Source organism: Camelus ferus, chromosome 34, assembly GCF_009834535.1.
Source record: "Camelus ferus isolate YT-003-E chromosome 34, BCGSAC_Cfer_1.0, whole genome shotgun sequence".
In the NCBI taxonomy this organism is placed as follows: domain Eukaryota; kingdom Metazoa; phylum Chordata; class Mammalia; order Artiodactyla; family Camelidae; genus Camelus; species Camelus ferus.
Window position 1 is genome coordinate 5,733,251 of NC_045729.1, and position 19,400 is coordinate 5,752,650.

The window sequence follows — 19,400 nt, forward strand, 5'->3', positions numbered from 1 at the left end:
ATTTTTGCTTTAAAATTGTCAATTTTGGGGGGAGGGAGGGTATAGCTCAAGTGGCAGAGCACACGCTTAGCATGCATGAGGTCCTGGGCTCCATCCCCAGCACCTCCTATAAATAAATTAATTAACATAATTACTCCCACCCCCGCAAAAATTGTCAATTTTCAGAAAGTTAGAGAACTTATATAATAAAAATTCCATAATAAAGATATTATGAATATGTCTGTGTATGTATGACTGAAGCATTATGCTGTACACCAGAAATTGATACAACATTGTAAACTAGCTATACTTCAATAAAAAACAAAGATGTTATGATCTCTGGATATGAAATTCTAACTGATTAAGAGGTTTGGCAACAGGAATAGGCCACCCACAAAGAGCAGGTTAAGAATATTTTGCTTCTATAACTCACTTTTGTCTTTCAGTCACATCCAAAGCACCGTCCTCTATTTCTCCATATTTGGACCTTTCACATGAAGCATGGATTTGGTTGGCTACACGTGGGAAAGGCGTCAATTCCAGTCTTGGAACCCCTGTAAGACGATCCAGATGCAAGGCATCTACAGCAGAACAGAAAAAAATAAAAACAGAAATTTATAAATGATTCAAATTATATATATATATAATATATATAGCATAACATATATAAGGTATATAATATATAATAAACAAATTCTTTCCCTTTTGGGAGATTAGACCATTTCTGAAAAAGCAAAAGTCAGTTCAATTCTATTAACATTTCAACATAACCCCTCATCTCCTAAACCTTGATGTCGAGTTATAAGGGGTGGAAATGCCTTTTTTTTTTTTTATTAAGCAGGGGCTGGGGGTGGAGAAGGGGAAACAGAAACCCTTGCCTAGTAAGCAACTAGAGAGATCAACAATGATCTGCTTCCAGAGGGCAAAATCCAGCCAGCTGCCTGTTTTAGTAAATAAAGTTTTATTGGAACACAGCCACACCCATCCATTTAGTATCGCCCATAGCTGCCTTGTGTGCTGCAACAGCAAAGCTGAGTAGTTGCTATGGAAACCATACGTCCTGCGAAACCTAAAATACCTAGTAGCTGGCCCTTTACAGAAACAGGTTACCAACTCCTGAAAACAGTCCAACATTGTAATTGGAACCTGTTAAAGAGGGCAGGAAATAGAGTGACAGATTTTTTTTTTTTGAGTAAACTATCTTGATGTTTTTCTGAGTATAAGAAGCAGCAGAGTTTAATAGAAAAAAACACAGGCTTTGGAATCAATCACAATTTTTAGTTCAAGTCCTGGCTCTGTCCCATTCCAGTTGTGTGACCTTGGTTTATGGATATATAGAGTGCCATGTGTTTAGGCAAATCGCTACCTCAATGTTCCTGTTTCCTTCTCTTTACAATGGGAATGATGTTAGCATCTACCTCCTGGGGATGTGGTGAGGATTAAATTAATTAACAGGTATGTTCAGTGCAGAGAACTGTGCATGGAATAAAAGCAGGCACTCCTTAAGTGCCATCCTCATGTTGTGTTGTCACCGTCACTGAATTTGTGCAGGTGAAGTCATCTCTGTAAACTGCTCATCTATTGTCTGACACAAAGTGGCCACTCGGTAATGGTGGCAGTTTTCCCTCATCTAGTTGAAATGATCCACAAATCACTCTACTTTTTGATTTATTCTGATAACTACCCCATTTCTTTTAGAACCAGCCATTAACTTTTACTTTCAGTCACACCCAGATTGTGATGAGAGACGCCACCGCTTTGAGCATTTCCGAAGGTAAAGCTCATTCTCCTCGGGTTGGCACTGAGTCATAGCCCGCCGTGTGACCCACATCCTGCTCCAAACTTGTATTCGACTGCATCCTGACCCACATCCCCTTATTTCCAAAGTGACTTGTCCAACTTGGAATTTTCTTCAAGGACTCGAGTCTTCTGCATTCTTCTTTTCTTCCCCCACTCATGTCACTATCCCCAGCTGGAATACTTTTTCCATGCTTTTTGCTTTTCCAAATGCAACCCATCTTTCAAGGCCCCATTCAACACTCATTTCTTCTATGGAGGCTTCTCTGCACCCAGGCCTTACTTCCTGAATAATCTGTGAGCTATTTTAGGACTTACTCTCTGTTACGCACAATTTAGTGCTTGGCACAGAGTAGGTGCTCAAACGCAAGTTGATTGAAGTCAGGGATAAACATCTAAGTGTTCAACAACTTTGGCTATGTAACTGTGATTAATTCTTTTCCCTTTCCAAACAACCCCACTCCCGGTCATGTCTGATGGGGCCCAGGAGAGGCGTTACCCATGCTCACCCAGCAGAGGTGTGTCCCAGCGTGTGTGTTTGAAGGTCAGGGGCAGCCGATGTATTCTTGCTTCTTGACTGTTCCGTTGTTTAGGGCAACACCTCCTCTGCACAGAAAATCAAGTACTATTAGCTTTCTAAACGGGTGTAACATATTTCATAATCAACTCTCTTCATCTCCAAAAGTAGAAAGAACATCACTATTCTCAAATAACCCCGCAAGAGAGATCAAGAAGAAAATAAATGACACCAAGAAACAAAGCTTTCACGCTTTGGATCAAAAGGTATACTCTCCGAGTAAAACAGAATTCTTATTAAAGATCACTCTTCATTCAAGTAACAGAATGATAACATCGGTTCCCAATAGTCAACACTTTTATATAAACAAAGGCTTGGGGGAAAGAGGTGTGAGTGAGGGGCAAGTTCAGTTACATAATTCTTCTTCATGATACTGTAATCAAAAAGTTTTAAATATTACCATTTGCGAGGGTTTATCAAAGTTGCGTGTGTACACATGATAAAGAAAAAAATAGGTTTCTTGCTTCATCTGAACATCTCTCAAGAAAATCAGTGTAGAGTTTGAACACACTAGTACGTACTGGACTTACCTTTCTACATTGGCATATAGTAGATTCACAATTGGCACTTAAATAGTTTCAAAAAGCTTACACTTACCAGTTGTCCTTGGAGAGGTTGATGAATTCTATCTGTGCCATTCAAGGGAATGCTGGGAAGAAATTCCTCATCTAAACAGCTCTGTCGTGAGAAGAAGGGGGAAGGTATTCACAGACAGAACCATGAAAAAGTCGCAGATACAAAACACATCAGACTTGAGAGAAGATGTGATGCTACCTGAGGAGGACAAAAACTGACTCGTTCTTTATCTTGTGTCGTATGTTAAGGGAACAAGTGTGTGATGGCAAACCTCTCAGTGCATTTTCCCCCATTCCTTGTGCTGGGAGCGAAATCCAAAGATCAGGCTCAAGAAACTGAATGGCCTGGTCATTAAAATCTTCAAGCAGAGGCCAGAGAAGCTTACTGGAGACACAGAGTGGTGAAAATGATGTCTGCGAAAATTTTCACAGCGATAAAATTGTGGCTTTATTCCGAGAGGTAGATACATACCTATCATATATTGTAATAGAAACTGGTGTTCTTGAGGTGATTAAAGTTACATTATAATAGAAAATTGTGTTCTTGAGGTGATTTAAGCACATTCAGATAAGGAGATTTTTTTCTGGTTCAACTTATTGTAGGGGACTTTTTAGGCACTCTGCCTAGCTTTATCTCCTACATGAAATTTTTTTTTTCCTGCTTAAACAGATGTGCCCGCTTTATGCCCTGGAAACAGATCCATGCAAATGTTGCCCTTCCCTCTTTCCTCCTTCAGCCCCTTCCCTCTCGTGCCAACCTTGCTGTTCCTTCTGTTCTTCGCTTATGAACAGAAAGGAGAAATTCACCAAGTGTCATAAGGGAAAGAAATACATTCAACGCTACCACGCGTATCTTAGGATATCCAGACAGAAGGGAGTTGAAAGTTTAATTCCAATGGAGGAGAAAAGAGACAGCAACCATCAAAGCCCATTCACGAGTCTCGGAAAGGAGGGGCCTAAGATTAGAAAACTGGCCTTTTGCTAATAGATACAGTAAATTCTGAGTGCTACTTCTTGGAAAGATGTTACTAGGAGCCACTCACTGACATGCATTCTCCCCTCCTGTTGTGCTAAATGCTGTCAGCGCATAAGAGAACAAAGTCCACCAGGGCATCTTTTTCTAAGATGGTTATGTAATTTTATGATTAAAATGATTGCATATGATAAATTAGCTTCAAAATCTTATACAAACTGGACAACGTCCCCACAGTAAACACATCACAGAGGTCTGGGTCTTTGTGTGTGTGTTTGTTACCTGAAACAGCAAGCCATGGAGTTGTCCTTTGATGAACTTCTGTCTTAGTGATTCAACTGTTGCTAGAAAGAGAATTTACATTCAGCTTAATATGACAGTTTGTAACCCCCTTTTCCGTTAATTCATTTCATAAACATTTAACAGCTTTAAATTTGGGGCCTGAGGAAAGGAGAGAGAAGACGATGGCTTCTGAGGATGGTGGTCGCCACTCATGACTTGGGAAAGTGGGAAAGGAGGACAAAGCAGGTGGGAGCTGAGAAACCACTATTGCCCTTGAGTACTTAACATTAACCTTGACAGATGCAAAGGGGTGAGGGTATAGCTCAATGGTAGAGTGCATGCCTAGCATGCCTGAGATCCTGGGTTCAATCCTCAACACCTCCATTAAAAAACAAAAATAACCTAATTACCTCCCCCCAAAAAAGATGAAAAAATAATAAATAAAAATTAAAAAAAATTTTTTAAATGTTATAGTTGGGCAAATGAATTATCTTCTAGGAGTAAGTCACAGAATTATTTATCTTAAAATGGGAAGACGCCTCAGAGGTCACTCAGTCCAGCTTCCGACCCATGGAGAAATCCTCTCTTCAACAAGCCTTTGCTTGAGCTGTGAGCGATGGGAGCCCTGAAAGTGGAGCCCCAGAGCCCCTGACTCCTACTAGTAGGTCTGAGGTCATGAGAACCCTGAGGTCCAGAGCATTTAAGGGGTAACTGGTTATTTGTGGAGCTGAGATCTGACTCACAGGACAGTGCTCACTTCACTATACTCTTTTGTGAAATTAAATATATTTGCCTTTCTACTTAACTGAAATCTGCTGCCCGGTAACTTCCAAATGCTCACCTCTGGAATAATGAGAGTGGGAGAAATACCTATTTCACTTCTTGAGTTAAATAGTAACATGTTACTTATTTGACAATCCATACTCTTTGAAATATAGCCAAGAACCAGAAAAGAGGCTGCTATCTTTGGAACGACCGAAACAGACGTTGATATCCATGCCCTTGATTCACGTGGCCCATCCTCACATTTCACTCAGACAGTGGGCTCTGAATTTATACACAGTTCTCACACGCCTGACTGTTTTCTCAGCCCACAGATGATTAAAAACAAAGATTAAATGAGGGTCAGAAGCTCTGCTAGATGGAGGCATATTAATAGCTGCCACTTTTTTAAAAGATCACTAACAGCCAGGAAAATTAACAGCAGATACTCCGGTGCCCAAAACACACAGAAATCTGGTGCTTCTTATTTTAAAGACCAACAGTTTTATGTCTCAAAAGTCGAGAGAAATTCTGAGCCATGAAAAAAAATGCTAATACATGTGCAAAGTACATAATCTAATGTTCAATATTTTCCAGGGAATAAAAGCTTGAAAAGCTCCAATGATGTGGCAGACTACCCATGTAAAATTTATTTTGTATGAGTTCTTTTTGTAAAAATAGTGCTTCTCAACTAAGCCTGACATAGTGTGTATTAGGCCCACAGGCGGAAAATACATTTTAAAAATATTTCTAGTATACTTAAATAATTTTAAAATTTTAAATTCTTAATACTTAGAATTTTAGTGAAGATTCAATTTTTTTAAAAAAATTCTGTGTTAATTGCATTAAGAAATAAGCCTCTGTCTACCTCCTGACCTTTATCGAAGCAACAGCAACCAAAGCTTTCAGAAGTGGCTGACATTATGTTCCCGAAGTTGTGTATCTCAAAACACTGTCTTTGAATTTCCAAATTAAGCTTGTGTTTCAGAAGGAATAATGAGTTAGTATGAGACTGTCTAAATTGCCCATCTGCTTTCCCATCAGGCGATCTTGGATTTTAGAAACAGTCCATCTCAAAACATTCAAATTGTAAACTTCATTTCAGCAGATGTTTCGTGCAAGGTATAGCAACTATTTTCATACGTTTCATAAGGCAAAATGAGCTGGCTTATGACCCAAATTTGCATGCACCTTTGCATTCTTCTTTGTGTGTCTGGGGTTGGACCTGCCATGTCTCTGGGGCATTTGGGTTTCACAGGGAAGCAAGGAAAACAATGGCCACTCTATGCCCTGCTGTTGCCATCTGTGCTGTAGGATGAGACCAGGTGTCCTGGATACACTGCCTTTGAAGGAAGCAGAGATAAAACAACTTTCTAAATGACTATGCAATAAGACTTTCAGGCAAAAAGCCCGGCAATTAATTGGCTGTTGAAAAACAAAACCATAATATTAGAGCTGTAATAATGTAAGCTATCAATGATGGTTGACATTTATGGATTATGGACTTTATAACACAGTATATGTGTTACTTAATGTTCTATAAAATAGGGCATTAAAATACTAAAGTTCATTGAAAGCCACAGTCTAGAAGAAAAGAATTCACAACACATAGATCTGTCAAGGGACTTGTATCCAAAATATATAAAGAAAAGAAATCCTATAACTCAGTAACAAAAGGACAAATGACTTAACTTGAAAAAGGGCAAAAGACTTAGGAACTTCACAAAGAAGATAAGCAACAGCCAATCAGCTCAACAAAATAAAATCACAATGAGATACCCAGTAGAGCAGGGAAAATGAAAGAGATTGACGCCACCAAATACTGGAGGTGTGGAGCACCTGGAATTCCCCACGCATTGCCAACTGGAGTGTGAACACTTTGGAAAACTGTTTGGCAGTTTCTTAAAAAATGAGAATTGTAGCTACCCTAAATATGACCTAGCAGCTCTGCTTCTGAATGTTTATCCCAGGTTAACTAAAAACACAGGTCCACACAAAGACCCATACACACACGTTAATGGCAGCTTTCTTCCTAACCACCCAAAACCGAAAATAATTCAGATGTCCAATAGTAGAAGAGATAATCAAATTGTGGAATATTCATGCAAAGAAATATGACCCAACCATGAAAAGGGCATCCCACTGACAAACACAACACAAATAAATCCTGTGCTGAGGGAAAGAAGACAGATACAGAGGAAAGTACCTACTGTATAACTCAATTCTAGAACAGGCTAGACTAACTCATAGGTGACAGAAATCAGATGAGTGGTTGTTCCTTGTGGTGGTGGAGGTGGGAGCGGGGAGAGACTGGGAAGCAGCACAAGGGAACTTTCTGGGGTTGCAGGAGTTCTGTGCTTCAATGTGCACTTGTCACACTGCTTCAACAGTACACTTCAGATCTGAACACTTTATGCTATGTTAATTATGCACCAATAACAAAGAACTTTAAAACTACAACAAGAACGAAATACTGTGGTCTATGAGATAAACAGGGTTTGGAAGGGAGCCTAAAATATATACGCAACAAACAACACAATTACTAAATTATTAGTACCTAGGAAGAGAACTTGGATCACTGAGACATGCAACTTAAAACGGCTAAAGGCTGACCCCCAGGATGCTACAAATGCACAAGAACAATAGAGGGGAGATGCTGGTGACACTTTCAATGGCACAGTACTGGTAGGGCGCTGAGAAAACGCAGATGGAAATTGAACCCTCAGGCGGCAGGGCCGCGGAGGCAAAAGCAGGAGGGAGTGCCGCCCGCCACGACCAGAGCTCTTCATGGCTGGGACGGCTCCTCTGTGGGAGGGAGGCCCAAGTGAAGGATGCTGGCTTTTAATTTTCTTAAAATGAAGCTGAAAGGCTCCTGCTGCCTGTCAGCAGCCAAGCTGAGGGCTTTTTCCTTTCCTGCTGAAGGTTCTAGTTCTGTTCCCCCGACTCCAGATCCTCAGCCCAGGAAAACTGTGAATGAAACGTCCAGATTGCTCTCCCAGGTCATTACCCGATTGTCAGTGGTGCATGAGGTAGTTTAGGTGATTGACAGAAACCTGCTCTAGCAGAACAGACTGTACCCAGCATGGCCAAGCACCAGCTACTCTTTTGCATTTGCTGTGTTCTTTATAAACGAACCACTATGGTATTTTCCATATGGAAGAGGGTATGGGGGCTCGGCGAGGTAAAGTGATCTGCCCAACTTTATCGAAGTCTATTGTAGACTTAGTGTCAGAAAGTAGGTTCACCTTCAAATCCCAGGCTCTCTATCATTATGCTCTATACTGCCTCCTACATCACTGCATCCATATCTATGCCTGTAATTTGGGAAAATGCCAGCTCCCATCCTATCACAGCTATCCAGCAAGGTATATCTGACTTTGCTCTTCTCCTTGGTCCTCACCCCAACACTTTAAGTGTCTCCGTCTCCTGAATGCCCCTTCCTATTGCATTCCTTTCTTGCGTACTGACTACCCAGGACACATGGGTCTCGTCCTGCATTCATCCTCAAAGCTCTATAGCTGCTGGCTGTCCCGTACCTCATGCCCTCCGTGCTAAGAGCAGCAAGCTAGATTTTCCAGTGAGCTCATCTAGGTGAACGGCGTCTCTAAAGTTCACATCAGATACTATGTTCAAGTAAGGAATTATAATATATAAGATCTTCTTAGGCTCCCTCCCCAAAGAAATATTTCTGGTTTCTAAAGGAAATATATGTGATTTCACTCACTGTCTATTGAATGAGTGACTCAATGAAGATTTCATGGAAATTGGGGCAAAGAGAAGATGAATAGCAAAAGGGTGACAGCTTGGGTTAGATCATTTAGCCTATGCTTTTTGCACAGTAGATTCACCCTAATATGTTGTATGCCTACCCTTCGTCTAAGAAGATTTCCTTTTTAAAGCAAATATCCATTTATACTTCCAGTATTGCTCTTGTAACAAGATACTTAAATACATATAAAGAAGCAGTAGAAAGAAAATATGTAAGTAACCATTCAAGAAATTTAGTAGTTCTAATGGCACATTCCATGGGGCAAGCATGGACACTAATTTCCTTATAAATCAGTCCAGTCCTGAGGGGAACTGAAAACTTCAACAATATTATTTATTAAGCCTTAAATTCAGCATTTAAATGTCATAAACAAACTCCCAAGTCCAGTTTGTGAGCACCGTCATTGACCGGAGCATTTGGACGAAACAGCTGCGCCCCCACGCAATTTGCTAATGAACCGTTCTCAGATGCAACAGAAAGCAACTTGCCTTAAACACTTCATGCCTTTATGAAGCTCACCAAGAAGTTTCACAAGAACTAAATGGATTTAAATATTTTTATCGTCTGACTCAGAATTCAATGTCTGACTCAGAATTCAAACAGTGTGTGGTGGCAGTGGTCATGGTGGGATGTGTGAGGATGTGTTTGTGTGATAACTGTTCTGCCTCGCTGACATTTGTTCCTGGTCTGTCTGGAAAATCTGCTATATGAACTTCGAAAATACATGCTACCTAACTTCCCCTCTTCTTGCAAAGGTTGATTTTTAAGGGCATTTTAAGAAAGGTCTCCATAAGCAAAGGGTCTTAAGAGCAAAATCTTGATATGTGTGCTTTCTTTGGACAGCAAGAGACACAAACAAATAAAGGAGATCATAAAACCTGGCAGACTGTGGGTGACTTAAGATGGAAAGGAGGCATGCACCCTGCTTTATCCAGCCAGAAAAAGTACACGCATTCAACCTAGAGCAGCTGCTTTCACATTCTGTTTTAAATGGTATTTGGACCAATTATTCCCTGAGGATAGATTGATAAGACAACAGCAGTTCATAGTATCAAGAAGTCTACTTTGGGATTTTACAAAGTTGACTTTTCCAAGAAAGTACTACAAATCATGGCGTGGGGGGGGGGAGTGGAGGAAGGGATAAATTCCTAGTTGTATGAAACTATGGGGTATAACATTGATTTAATAAAAGATAAATGTAACTGGATCAAAAGATTATTCCTCTAAGCACTGGGTCTAAAACAAACACACCATAAACCAAATTTGGAATGCCTTCATGTTCGTGCCTCAAAACCAACAGTTCTAGTCACAAGGGAACCTTCTCCAGTGTCCTCTGACCAATACAAAATGTAACATATAGATGATGTAATTTAAAATATGCTTCGTATTATCCGACAGAGTGAAGCAAAGTAAAATGATACTTAGAGTTATTAAAAATGAGCAAGCTCTTCGAGGCTTAAAAATAATAATAATAAAATGTTGAATAACCACTGCTATTTTAGAACTAGCCAATTCCTCTACACTCTCAAACAGCTTTCTTGAATAACAGTAGAAAGGGTACAATAAGTTCAAAAGAAACCCATGTCTAAAAATTTCCACCTCTAGCTTACCTTAACCTTGTATTTAGTCATTACCCGAATCAATAACTTTCTATAAAAAGAACATTTATATTGTTAGCACAAGAAGCTGGTTGAACAAAAGCAGTTGTCTGATAAATGGTCATAGAGATAAGCTTTATTTCTCCTGAACTGTGTTTCTAGAACAAAATAAGCTTAAAAATAATCTGACATATGAATTTTGACAACTGTCTTCTCACCAAAATCCTCAGTAAACACTTATCTACTTTTGGGTAATACAGAAAAAGGACAAATAGTCTCATTTTTAAAGCAAAATATACATATAGAAAGAGCACATTAAATTTTTTAAAGAATTTTCACACATATTTAATATTTTGATGTACATGGAATTAATAAGCATTTTGCCCAAGCCTAAAATTCCTGCTTAAATGAACACAGAGAGGCAGGACCTTTTCTACCATATGGTGGGTACAAACTGGCTAATAAAATCAAGGTATAATATGTAAACAATTTGCAAGTTGAACTATCCCACGCATACAAGATTTTTTCCCCATGTTTACTTTTACAGATATTGAGAAATTTTGTTTAATTTTTAAAGAAATAACAGTCATGGAAAAATCCAGCTTCTAATAAACAACCAAAAGGGAAAGTTAATGGTTAAATCCATCCACCTAGCCACTAGGCAGACCTCCCCGAACGCCCACAGCACTGCCTTCTGGAACCACTTCACTGCCATGAATGCAGTAATAATACAGCAGCTGTAATCCAGAAAAAGGGCTGTAATCCTCTGCCCCACCTCAGAGTGGACTGAATTCGGACATAACAGATATCTGCTACTCACTTTTTGGTTTTCTCGTCTTCTGCTCAAGTGTCTGGCAAGAGTTCACTAACTCAGTATTTATAGTCTGGCGATTCCGTTGTTCCGAAATTGCTTCCTCTAATTTATGCCGCAAAGGCTTAGCTTTCTCACTGGCAGAGTGGGCTGCCCGATCTCCATCCTCCACCTGGATACGGACAGTTAATGCTGAATTTTAGCAGGGTGGCCGAGAAAGAAAGCCATTGAGTGCTCACCCTGACTGTGCACACGAAACTGAAAATGTGCTTTTCTTCTCAGGGAAGCGATAAGCCTCCACTGAACTTCTGCAATTCTGTGTTTGCATGGGCTTCGTATGCCTGAGCTATTTCTACAGCTGTCCTGATATGTCAAGTTGCCTCTTTCTGCAAAGTTGTCTCTTTCATCAGCAGGCTGTTGACACCGCCTCTTACAACTCCCCCTTTACTTCCTCCGCTCACTGCTCCTCTCGAGAGGGACTGAACTTCGCAGTTCCTCTTTGTTTTCTTGTTCCTCCTCCATTTTTACTTCACGGTGTTAAGAACATCTGAGAAGCCTTCCCCTGCATATAATGTAGTCAAAGGCCATCCTACCTGCTTCTCTGCGTCCTCCAACCATTGGCTGGCTTCTTGGACCTTCTTCCTGAAGATGGCTTCCTGGCTGACAGCATCTTCTTGCAGTTGTGTGATGGCTTCTAGTTGTTTCTGCCTGGAGTTTAAAAAAAAAAAAAGTTCAAACCACAAGCTGTCAGTGACATTTCAACTAAGAGTCACCCCTGGGAAGTTATGACAAATTCAAACTTAATACACTTCCTCAGAGAAGAGAGGAAAAAGTGAAAGTATTTAGATATAGATAAATGCTTCACAAATACGGGATTTTAATGAAAACCATCATCTTGCTCACTTAGCCTGATAACATAACTTTATAGATAAGGACATTTAGTTTCCTATTTCACACTGGAATATTCAGTTCCCCACAAGCTACAGTCATAACACTTAGCTACATTGGTTCTACAATGAGGTCACTGTGACAGGTGTAATATTTATACATCACAGCTAGCTTTTTCCAAAAAAAAGAGAAAGGAACAGAAAAGGGAGAAAGGGAAAAGAAAAAAAAAAAAAGAGTGGAAAAAAATTAGAAATAAGCGCTTTGCTTCATGAACTTAACCTTAAGAATTGTCAATCGTGGTATATAATATGTACCATGAGAAAGGAAGGGCTGCTCCCAAGAATAGATAAAAGTTACCTGTTAGTATTTCCACTGCAGTCCTCTCCTCTCTAAAGCCCCTCCCTTTCTTCCTAACCCCCCAATCTCTCAGTGTTGTTATATTACTTCCCTTTTGGATCCAACCCTGATCCCCCAAATATATAAAAATGCATCTGTTAGCTGATGAGATTATTAAAACTATGCTATATACCCATATATCAATGACTATCTGGAAACAACTTGACCCGAATAAAGACCTTAGCTCAAAGGGATGATAACCTTTGGGAGTTTTAAAGCAGTGAGGAAGACATTGTCAGGTTTAAGCCTTTTGTGGGTCTCGCAAATATTAAGACAAAACCCAGCCCTGATTACAAGAAGGACCATGGGAGAGACAAGGATGGTCTCAGAGAATGCTTCTACCACTATGGTAAACCAGCAAACAAAACCCTAACTGAAAATAAAAACTACCTAAAACACACATTCTCCTGAGCATCGTTCAAAAGCATGTAGTCAGTTTTTTCTTTTCCTTAAATTGTGGTGAGAACATTTAGCATGAAATCTACCATTTTAACACGAGATCTACCATTTTAACACATTTTTAAGTGTACAATACAGTACTGTTAACTATAGACTTAATGTTGTACAACAGATCTCTAGGACTTATTCCTCTTGTGTAACTAAAACTTAATACCTGTTGAATTATGACTCCTCATTCCCCCTTCCCAAGCCCCTGGAAACCACCATTCTACTCTCTGCTTCTGTAAGTTTGACTATTTTAGACACCTCACAAAAGTGGAATCATGCAGTATTGGCCCTTCTGTGACTGGCTTATTTTACTTAGAATAATGTCCTCAAGATTCATCATGTTATCACATGTGGCGAAATTTCTCTTTTTTTTTTTGAAAGCTTTTTCTAGAAAAAAAACACCGAATATTTCATTGTATCTATACACTGTATTTTCTTTCTTTATTCAATCCACTGATGAACATTTAGATTGTTTCCACATCTTGTCCATTGTGAATGACGCTGCAATGAACATGAGTGTGCAAATATCTTTTCGAAATTTTGCTTTAAATTCTTTTGGATGTGTACCCAGAAGTGGGGCTGCAGGATCATATGGTAGTTCTATTTTTATTTTTTGAGAACCTCCAAACTGTTTCCCATAGCAATTGTACCATTTTACACTCCCACCAACAGTATACAAGGGTTTCAATTTCTCTACGCCCTTGCCAACACTTAGTATCTCTTGGGTTGTTTTTTTTTTTTTTTTTTTTTTTGATACTAGCTTTCCTAACAGGTGTGATTGTGATTCATTCATCATTGTGAATGACTCATTGTGGTTTTTATTTGCATTTCCCTGATGACTAGTGATGTTGAACATCTTTTCATATACTTGTTGGCCAATTTTATGTCTTCTTTGGAAAAATGTCTATTCAATTCCTTTGCCCATTTTTAACTGGGTTGGGTTTTTTGTTAGTTCTTATATTTTGAATATTAACTCCTTTTCAGACATATGGTTTGCAAATATTTTCTTCCATTCAACAGGTTACCTTTTTACCCTGTTAAATCCTTTGCTGTGTGGAAGCTTTTTAGTCTAATGTAGACTCACTTGTATATTTTTTCCTCTGTTGCTTGTGTTTTTGGTGTCACACCCAAAAAATTGTCAAGACCAATGTCATAAAAATTTTCCTCTAAGTTTTTTCCAGGAGTTTTACAGTTTTAGGCCTTATGTCTAAGCCTTTACCCCATTTTAAGTTCATTTTTGTATATGGCATATGATAAGGGTTCAACTTTATTCTTATGCATGTGGATTTCCAGTTTTCCCAATATTATTTGCTGAAAAGACTATTCATTCCCCATTGTGTATTCTTAGCAACTTAATTGAAGATCAGTTAACCATATACGCATGGGTTTATTTCTGGGCAATCTATTCTTTTCCATTGGTCTATATGTTTGTTTTTAGCTTAGTACCATACTGTTTTAATCACTATAGTTTGTAACTTACTCTGAAAACAGTGTGATACTTCCAGCTTTGTTCTTCTTTCCCAAGACTGTTTTAGCTATGTGGGGTCCTTTGTAGTTCCATATGAATATTGGGAACTCCCCATCTCTCAGCTTTTCCCTGGATCAAGAAAGAGCTGGGCTGTTGTTCCCAACATTCCAACTTTGCGGAGGACTGCCCAAAACACTAGCTTCTATCCACCTGTCTCAGTCTGCAGACAAAACTGGGGATCCTGTAGATGCCAAGGGGGCACTGAGAACAAAGACGATGGTTTGAATTGGCACACGAGCACTCATCATAGTCCCTCACCCTGGCTCTTTCTTGGGGTTGTTCTTTTTTATTATTGTAAAATAAAATTCTATTTGAATTTTGATGGGAATTGCACTGAATCTGTAGAATGCTTTGGGTATTACAGACATCTTAACAATATTAAGTCTTCTAATCCATGAACACAAGCTGTCTTTCCATTAATTTGCATCTTTTAAAGTTTCTTTCAGCACTGTTTTATAGTTTCAGTGTACATGTCTTTATTTCCTTAATTAAGCTCTTCCTAAGAATTTTATTCTTTTGATACTACTTTAAATAAATTTCTCAGTTTCCTTTTCAGATGGCTTATTGTTTTTTGTTTTAACATTTTTTTTATTGAGTAATAGTCATTTTACAATGTTGTGTCAAATTCCAGTGTAGAGCACAATTTTTCAGTTATACATGAACATACATATATTCATTGTCACATTTTTTTTTCCCTGTGAGCTACCACAAGATCTTGTATATATTTCCCTGTGCTATACAGTATAATCTTGTTTATCTATTCTACATTTTAAAATCCAGTCTGTCCCTTCCCACCCACTGCCCCCTTGGTAACCACAACTTTGTATTCTATGTCTATGAGTCTGTTTCTGTTTTGTATTTATGTTGTTGTGGGGTTTTTTTGGTTTTTTGGGTTTTTTTAGATTCCGCATATGAGTGATCTCATATGATATTTTTCTTTCTCTTTCTGGCTTACTTCACTTAGAATGACATTCTCCAGGAACATCCATGTTGCTGCAAATGGCGTTATGTTGTCGGTTTTTGTGGCTGAATAGTATTCCATTATATAAATATACCACATCTTCTTTATCCAGTCATCTGTTGATGGACACCCAGGCTGTCTCCATGTCTTGGCTATTGTAAATAGTGCTGCTATGAACATTGGGGTGCAGGTGTCATTTTGAAGTAGGGTTCCTTCTGGATACATGCCCAGGGGGGGATTTCTGGGTCCTATGGTAGGTCTATTCCTAGTCTTTTGAGGAATCTCCATACTGTTTTCCACAGTGGCTTTCCTTGCTTCCCTCTCCCACTCTTAATGATTTAGATGTCTTCTTTTACAGTTTTGTGTTTATTCAATTTTTAATTCATGGTAGTTATAACCTTTCCACTTATGAGTTTCTCATTTTTATATCATCTTGCTTCTTTTCTATTTAGAGTAGACCTTTCAATATTTCTTTTAGCATGAGTTTAGTGTTGCTAAACTCTTTTAGTTTTGCTTGTCTGTGAAGTTCTTTCTCTCTCCTTCTATTCTAAAGGATAGTCTTGCTGGATAGAGTATCCTAGGCTGCATCTTTTTTTCATTCAGGACTTTGACTATATCTTGCCACTCCCTTCTGGCCTGTAGTGTTTGTGTTTGTGTAGAGAAGTCAGCTGAGAGCCTCATGGGGGTTCCCTTGTAACTCACTCTTTGTTTTTCCCTTGCTGCCCAGATGGCTTATTGTTAATGCATAGAAATGTAACGGATTTTTTTGTCTTGATTTTGTATGTTGCAGCTTTACTGAATTTGTTTATTAGTTCTGTTTTTTGTGGAGTCTTTAGGGTTTTCTATATACAAGATCATGTCATCTACAGAGATGATCTTTCTCTCTTTCTTGTATTCTCACATCTAATTCACTAGTATGTCAGATCTGATCTAGCCTTAAAATATAGTTAGAATCCAACCACTTCTTATCACCTTCACAACTATCACCCTGGCTCACATTACACCCCTCACCTAGACTACTGAAATAGCACCTAACTCAGTGGCTTTTTAAAATCATAACCCAGTAAATATTTTATATTTCAACAAAATACACACACACACATACACACATGTAGCTGAAACAAAAGCTTTATGAAATGTTACTTACTCTTACTATGTGCGTTGTATTCTGATATTTTATATTTTATTTGTAAAAATGGGTCATAATCCAGTAAATTGATTTCAGGATCTTTAACTGGTGATCTGTTATTGAAAAAAACCTCTTCTCACTGCTTTCACTATATAGACAATTCTCTCCCTGGAAGCCAGGATGGTTTTTCAAAACACAAGTCATATTACTTCTTGGCTTATAATCTTCCAGTAGCTTCTGATCCACTTAGAATAAAATCCCAATTCCTAAACATGAACTGCAAGGCTCTGGACCTGACCCCTGCCTATCTGTCCGACCTCATCTCCTACCACTGCCCAGCACTCACTCCACCCCAGCCATGCTGGCCTCTTGCTGCTGCTCAAACATCCCAAGCTCATTACAACCCCAGGGCCTTTGCATTAGCTATCTCCTCTGCCTAGAACACTCCCCAGATCATCACATAGCTCGCTCTCTCACTCCATTTAGCTATCTACTCAATTTACCATTCCTCAGATAGGCCTGTCCAGACCATTCTTTCTAAAATTAAGTCCTTCTGCTCCTGGTCATTCTCAGTCTTCTTATCCTGCTTTAAGATTCTTCATATCACTTACTACTGCCTGAATTATATTATATAATATGTTTGTACATTGTCTGTGTCCTTTAATAGAGGTTAGTCTGATGGAGGTAGAAATTTCTGTTCTATTTTCTAGAATTCCCTAGCATTTAGGAAAGAACAGAAAGCTGGCAAAGAACTGGCACTGGGATGCACAAAACCATGTACCAGTGAAGACGTGCTTTTCTCACCAAGTCCTCCAAGAACACTGTTTGTCTCATTGACTCACTCAATTCTTTCCATTCCTCAGCACTGAACTGCACCAAAATGGAAGTTTTCTCCTCCTCAGCAAACAGCTAACTCCTGAAAGTTTCCCTTTAATAAATATTTCCTACTTCATTTAAACATAGAAACCTCTCTCATCCCCAGAAGATACTCCACTCATTTTCTTACTCATAGTTAAGACCCAAAGCCAAATCACTTTGTGTGTAGCCTCTACATGGCTTTGTCTCTTTTAAACTATGTTTAGAAGGCAGGAGCTAAGCCATCCTTACACTGATGAGTATTATTTTACCCAGTGCTAGGTTCCTAGGATTATTATTAATAAATACTACATTAGATTTTAACAAGGAGATGATAGGGGATTAACACTTGAAAAGAACATAGGTTTTGAAGTAGAACATACCTAAGTCTGATCCAAGCTGGTACCTGATCCCACCTGCGTGACCTTGGGCAAGTTACTACACCTCTCTAGAGATAAACTCATGTCATACGGAACACAGTGAGCTCTCGACAAATCACACCTACTGTTATTCAGCTGGGCCGTTCGTGTGTCTAATAGGATAACACAGAAGATTCACCTACTCTGAGATGACTCCAGTGCAGGCTTCTCTCCTAATAGTTCTTTGTGGCTGAATAGAAGAATTTCCATGTTCCCTTTTGTGAAGATGGTATCTGTGTAAGGAAGCTGCGTATCTACTTAAACCACATCTTTACCGCTATGGGGAAGTCTGGCTCCCGGCCCCTTAGGGAAAACAGATCATCTTCTCGATAGTTCCTTCTGGCATTAACCTCTCTCTGATATCTAGTTCCCTTATTTGGGGGGAATAAAAATAGTTCCTTCTTGCTATTTTCTTTAAGCAACCTTGGCCTCTAAGTACATCTTTTTCTTTTACTTTATTCAAATTCAGAATACACTGATGTTCACTCATTCATTCATTCAAGAAGCATTTCTTAAGGGGATGCTCAGTACCGTATTAGCAGCTATAGAAACAGTGGTTAACAAAAGATATCATCTCTGTGCCTGTTCAATATGTGGTCTACAGTGTACAAATTTCAAGAGTTCCCCCCACCCCCCCAAAAAACATGAGAATCGAGGTGAGAGGAAGGATAAGATTGCAAATTATTTTACATTTAGAGCCTCCTATTCTCTGTGACTCCTTTTACTTGAAATTGTATACTAAGATGGAACACAAAGCCCAATAGGATAGGAGTTAACAGACCCAGCACCAAGTCCTTCCAGCAAGAGAGCTATTCATAGATGTTTCCATTAATAACTCTCAGGTCTTCATCAATTCACTTTACATCCTTTTGCTGCAGTCCTCTGTAAAATTACGAGGTTTTACTAAACAATCTCTAAGGGACATTCTGGTTAAAAGAATTCTATATTCTGTGATTCCAAACTCCTTCTCTAGGGGAAAAAACTCTTTACATGGGTTTCCATGGGTTTTTTAATTTACTACTTGCAATTTTGGATATTTAAGTCAATTTCTTGCCATTTCACAATTCAACATTGTCAGACAAAACGTCTTCCTGAAAAAATGTCATCTGAAATCAACGCATACAACTAGAAAAAAAATAAACTGAATGCCGTGGCACAATCACAAACATGTTACGTATATAAAGCATGGGTTTCTTACATATAAATGATCATCACCTGGAAAGAAATTCTTTTCTGAAATAAAAGTATTCCAGCCTGAATTGCTTCAAAATCTCTATCAGTTTGACAAACTCTTTATCAAGTGATTCTTTGTGGTTTCTCAAGCTGCTCGGCATTAATAGGCAAAGATTTAGTTTCTCTTCCATGATAGATTTGAATTCCTATAAGAAAAGTCACAGAACAAACTCCACTATTCCAACGTTAAATATAAAGATATAGCAGGCAGTGTAACATGCTGTGGCCATTCCCATCTCAATAGCGTTCACTGTTATTGGACCCTAAACTTCTAATTGAACAGATTCTCGGTTGCCTAAAGATTGATCATCCTGTGGGTTGATTATCTCAATTTAACAACTATATATTGGGTACCCATAATGTGCCTAAAATTGAGCTTTGTTTTCTTTTTCTTAAGATAAGTGATCATTTTATCAATAAT

The 19,400-nt window shown here is 38.8% G+C and overlaps 1 protein-coding gene across 2 annotated transcripts in view; it reads right to left on the reverse strand.

Annotated features, from left to right (window-relative positions):
- Nucleotides 1-19,088, reverse strand: part of LRMP (lymphoid restricted membrane protein) — a 51,869-nt gene extending 32,781 nt beyond the window's left edge. The window contains exons 1-7 of one of the 2 annotated variants that reach the window (XM_032473468.1): nucleotides 18,962-19,088; nucleotides 11,717-11,831; nucleotides 11,133-11,295; nucleotides 4,184-4,245; nucleotides 2,951-3,031; nucleotides 2,286-2,382; nucleotides 413-560 (exon numbers count right to left, since the gene is read on the reverse strand). In XM_032473468.1, coding sequence (XP_032329359.1) covers nucleotides 413-560; nucleotides 2,286-2,382; nucleotides 2,951-3,031; nucleotides 4,184-4,245; nucleotides 11,133-11,295; nucleotides 11,717-11,831; nucleotides 18,962-19,080 — 785 coding nt within the window. In that variant the 5' untranslated portion in view covers nucleotides 19,081-19,088. Of the gene's footprint in view, nucleotides 1-412; nucleotides 561-2,285; nucleotides 2,383-2,950; nucleotides 3,032-4,183; nucleotides 4,246-11,132; nucleotides 11,322-11,716; nucleotides 11,832-18,961 lie in introns of those variants that run through there. The other variant, XM_032473466.1, reaches the window with a different exon arrangement.
- Nucleotides 19,089-19,400: the final 312 nt, after the last annotated feature.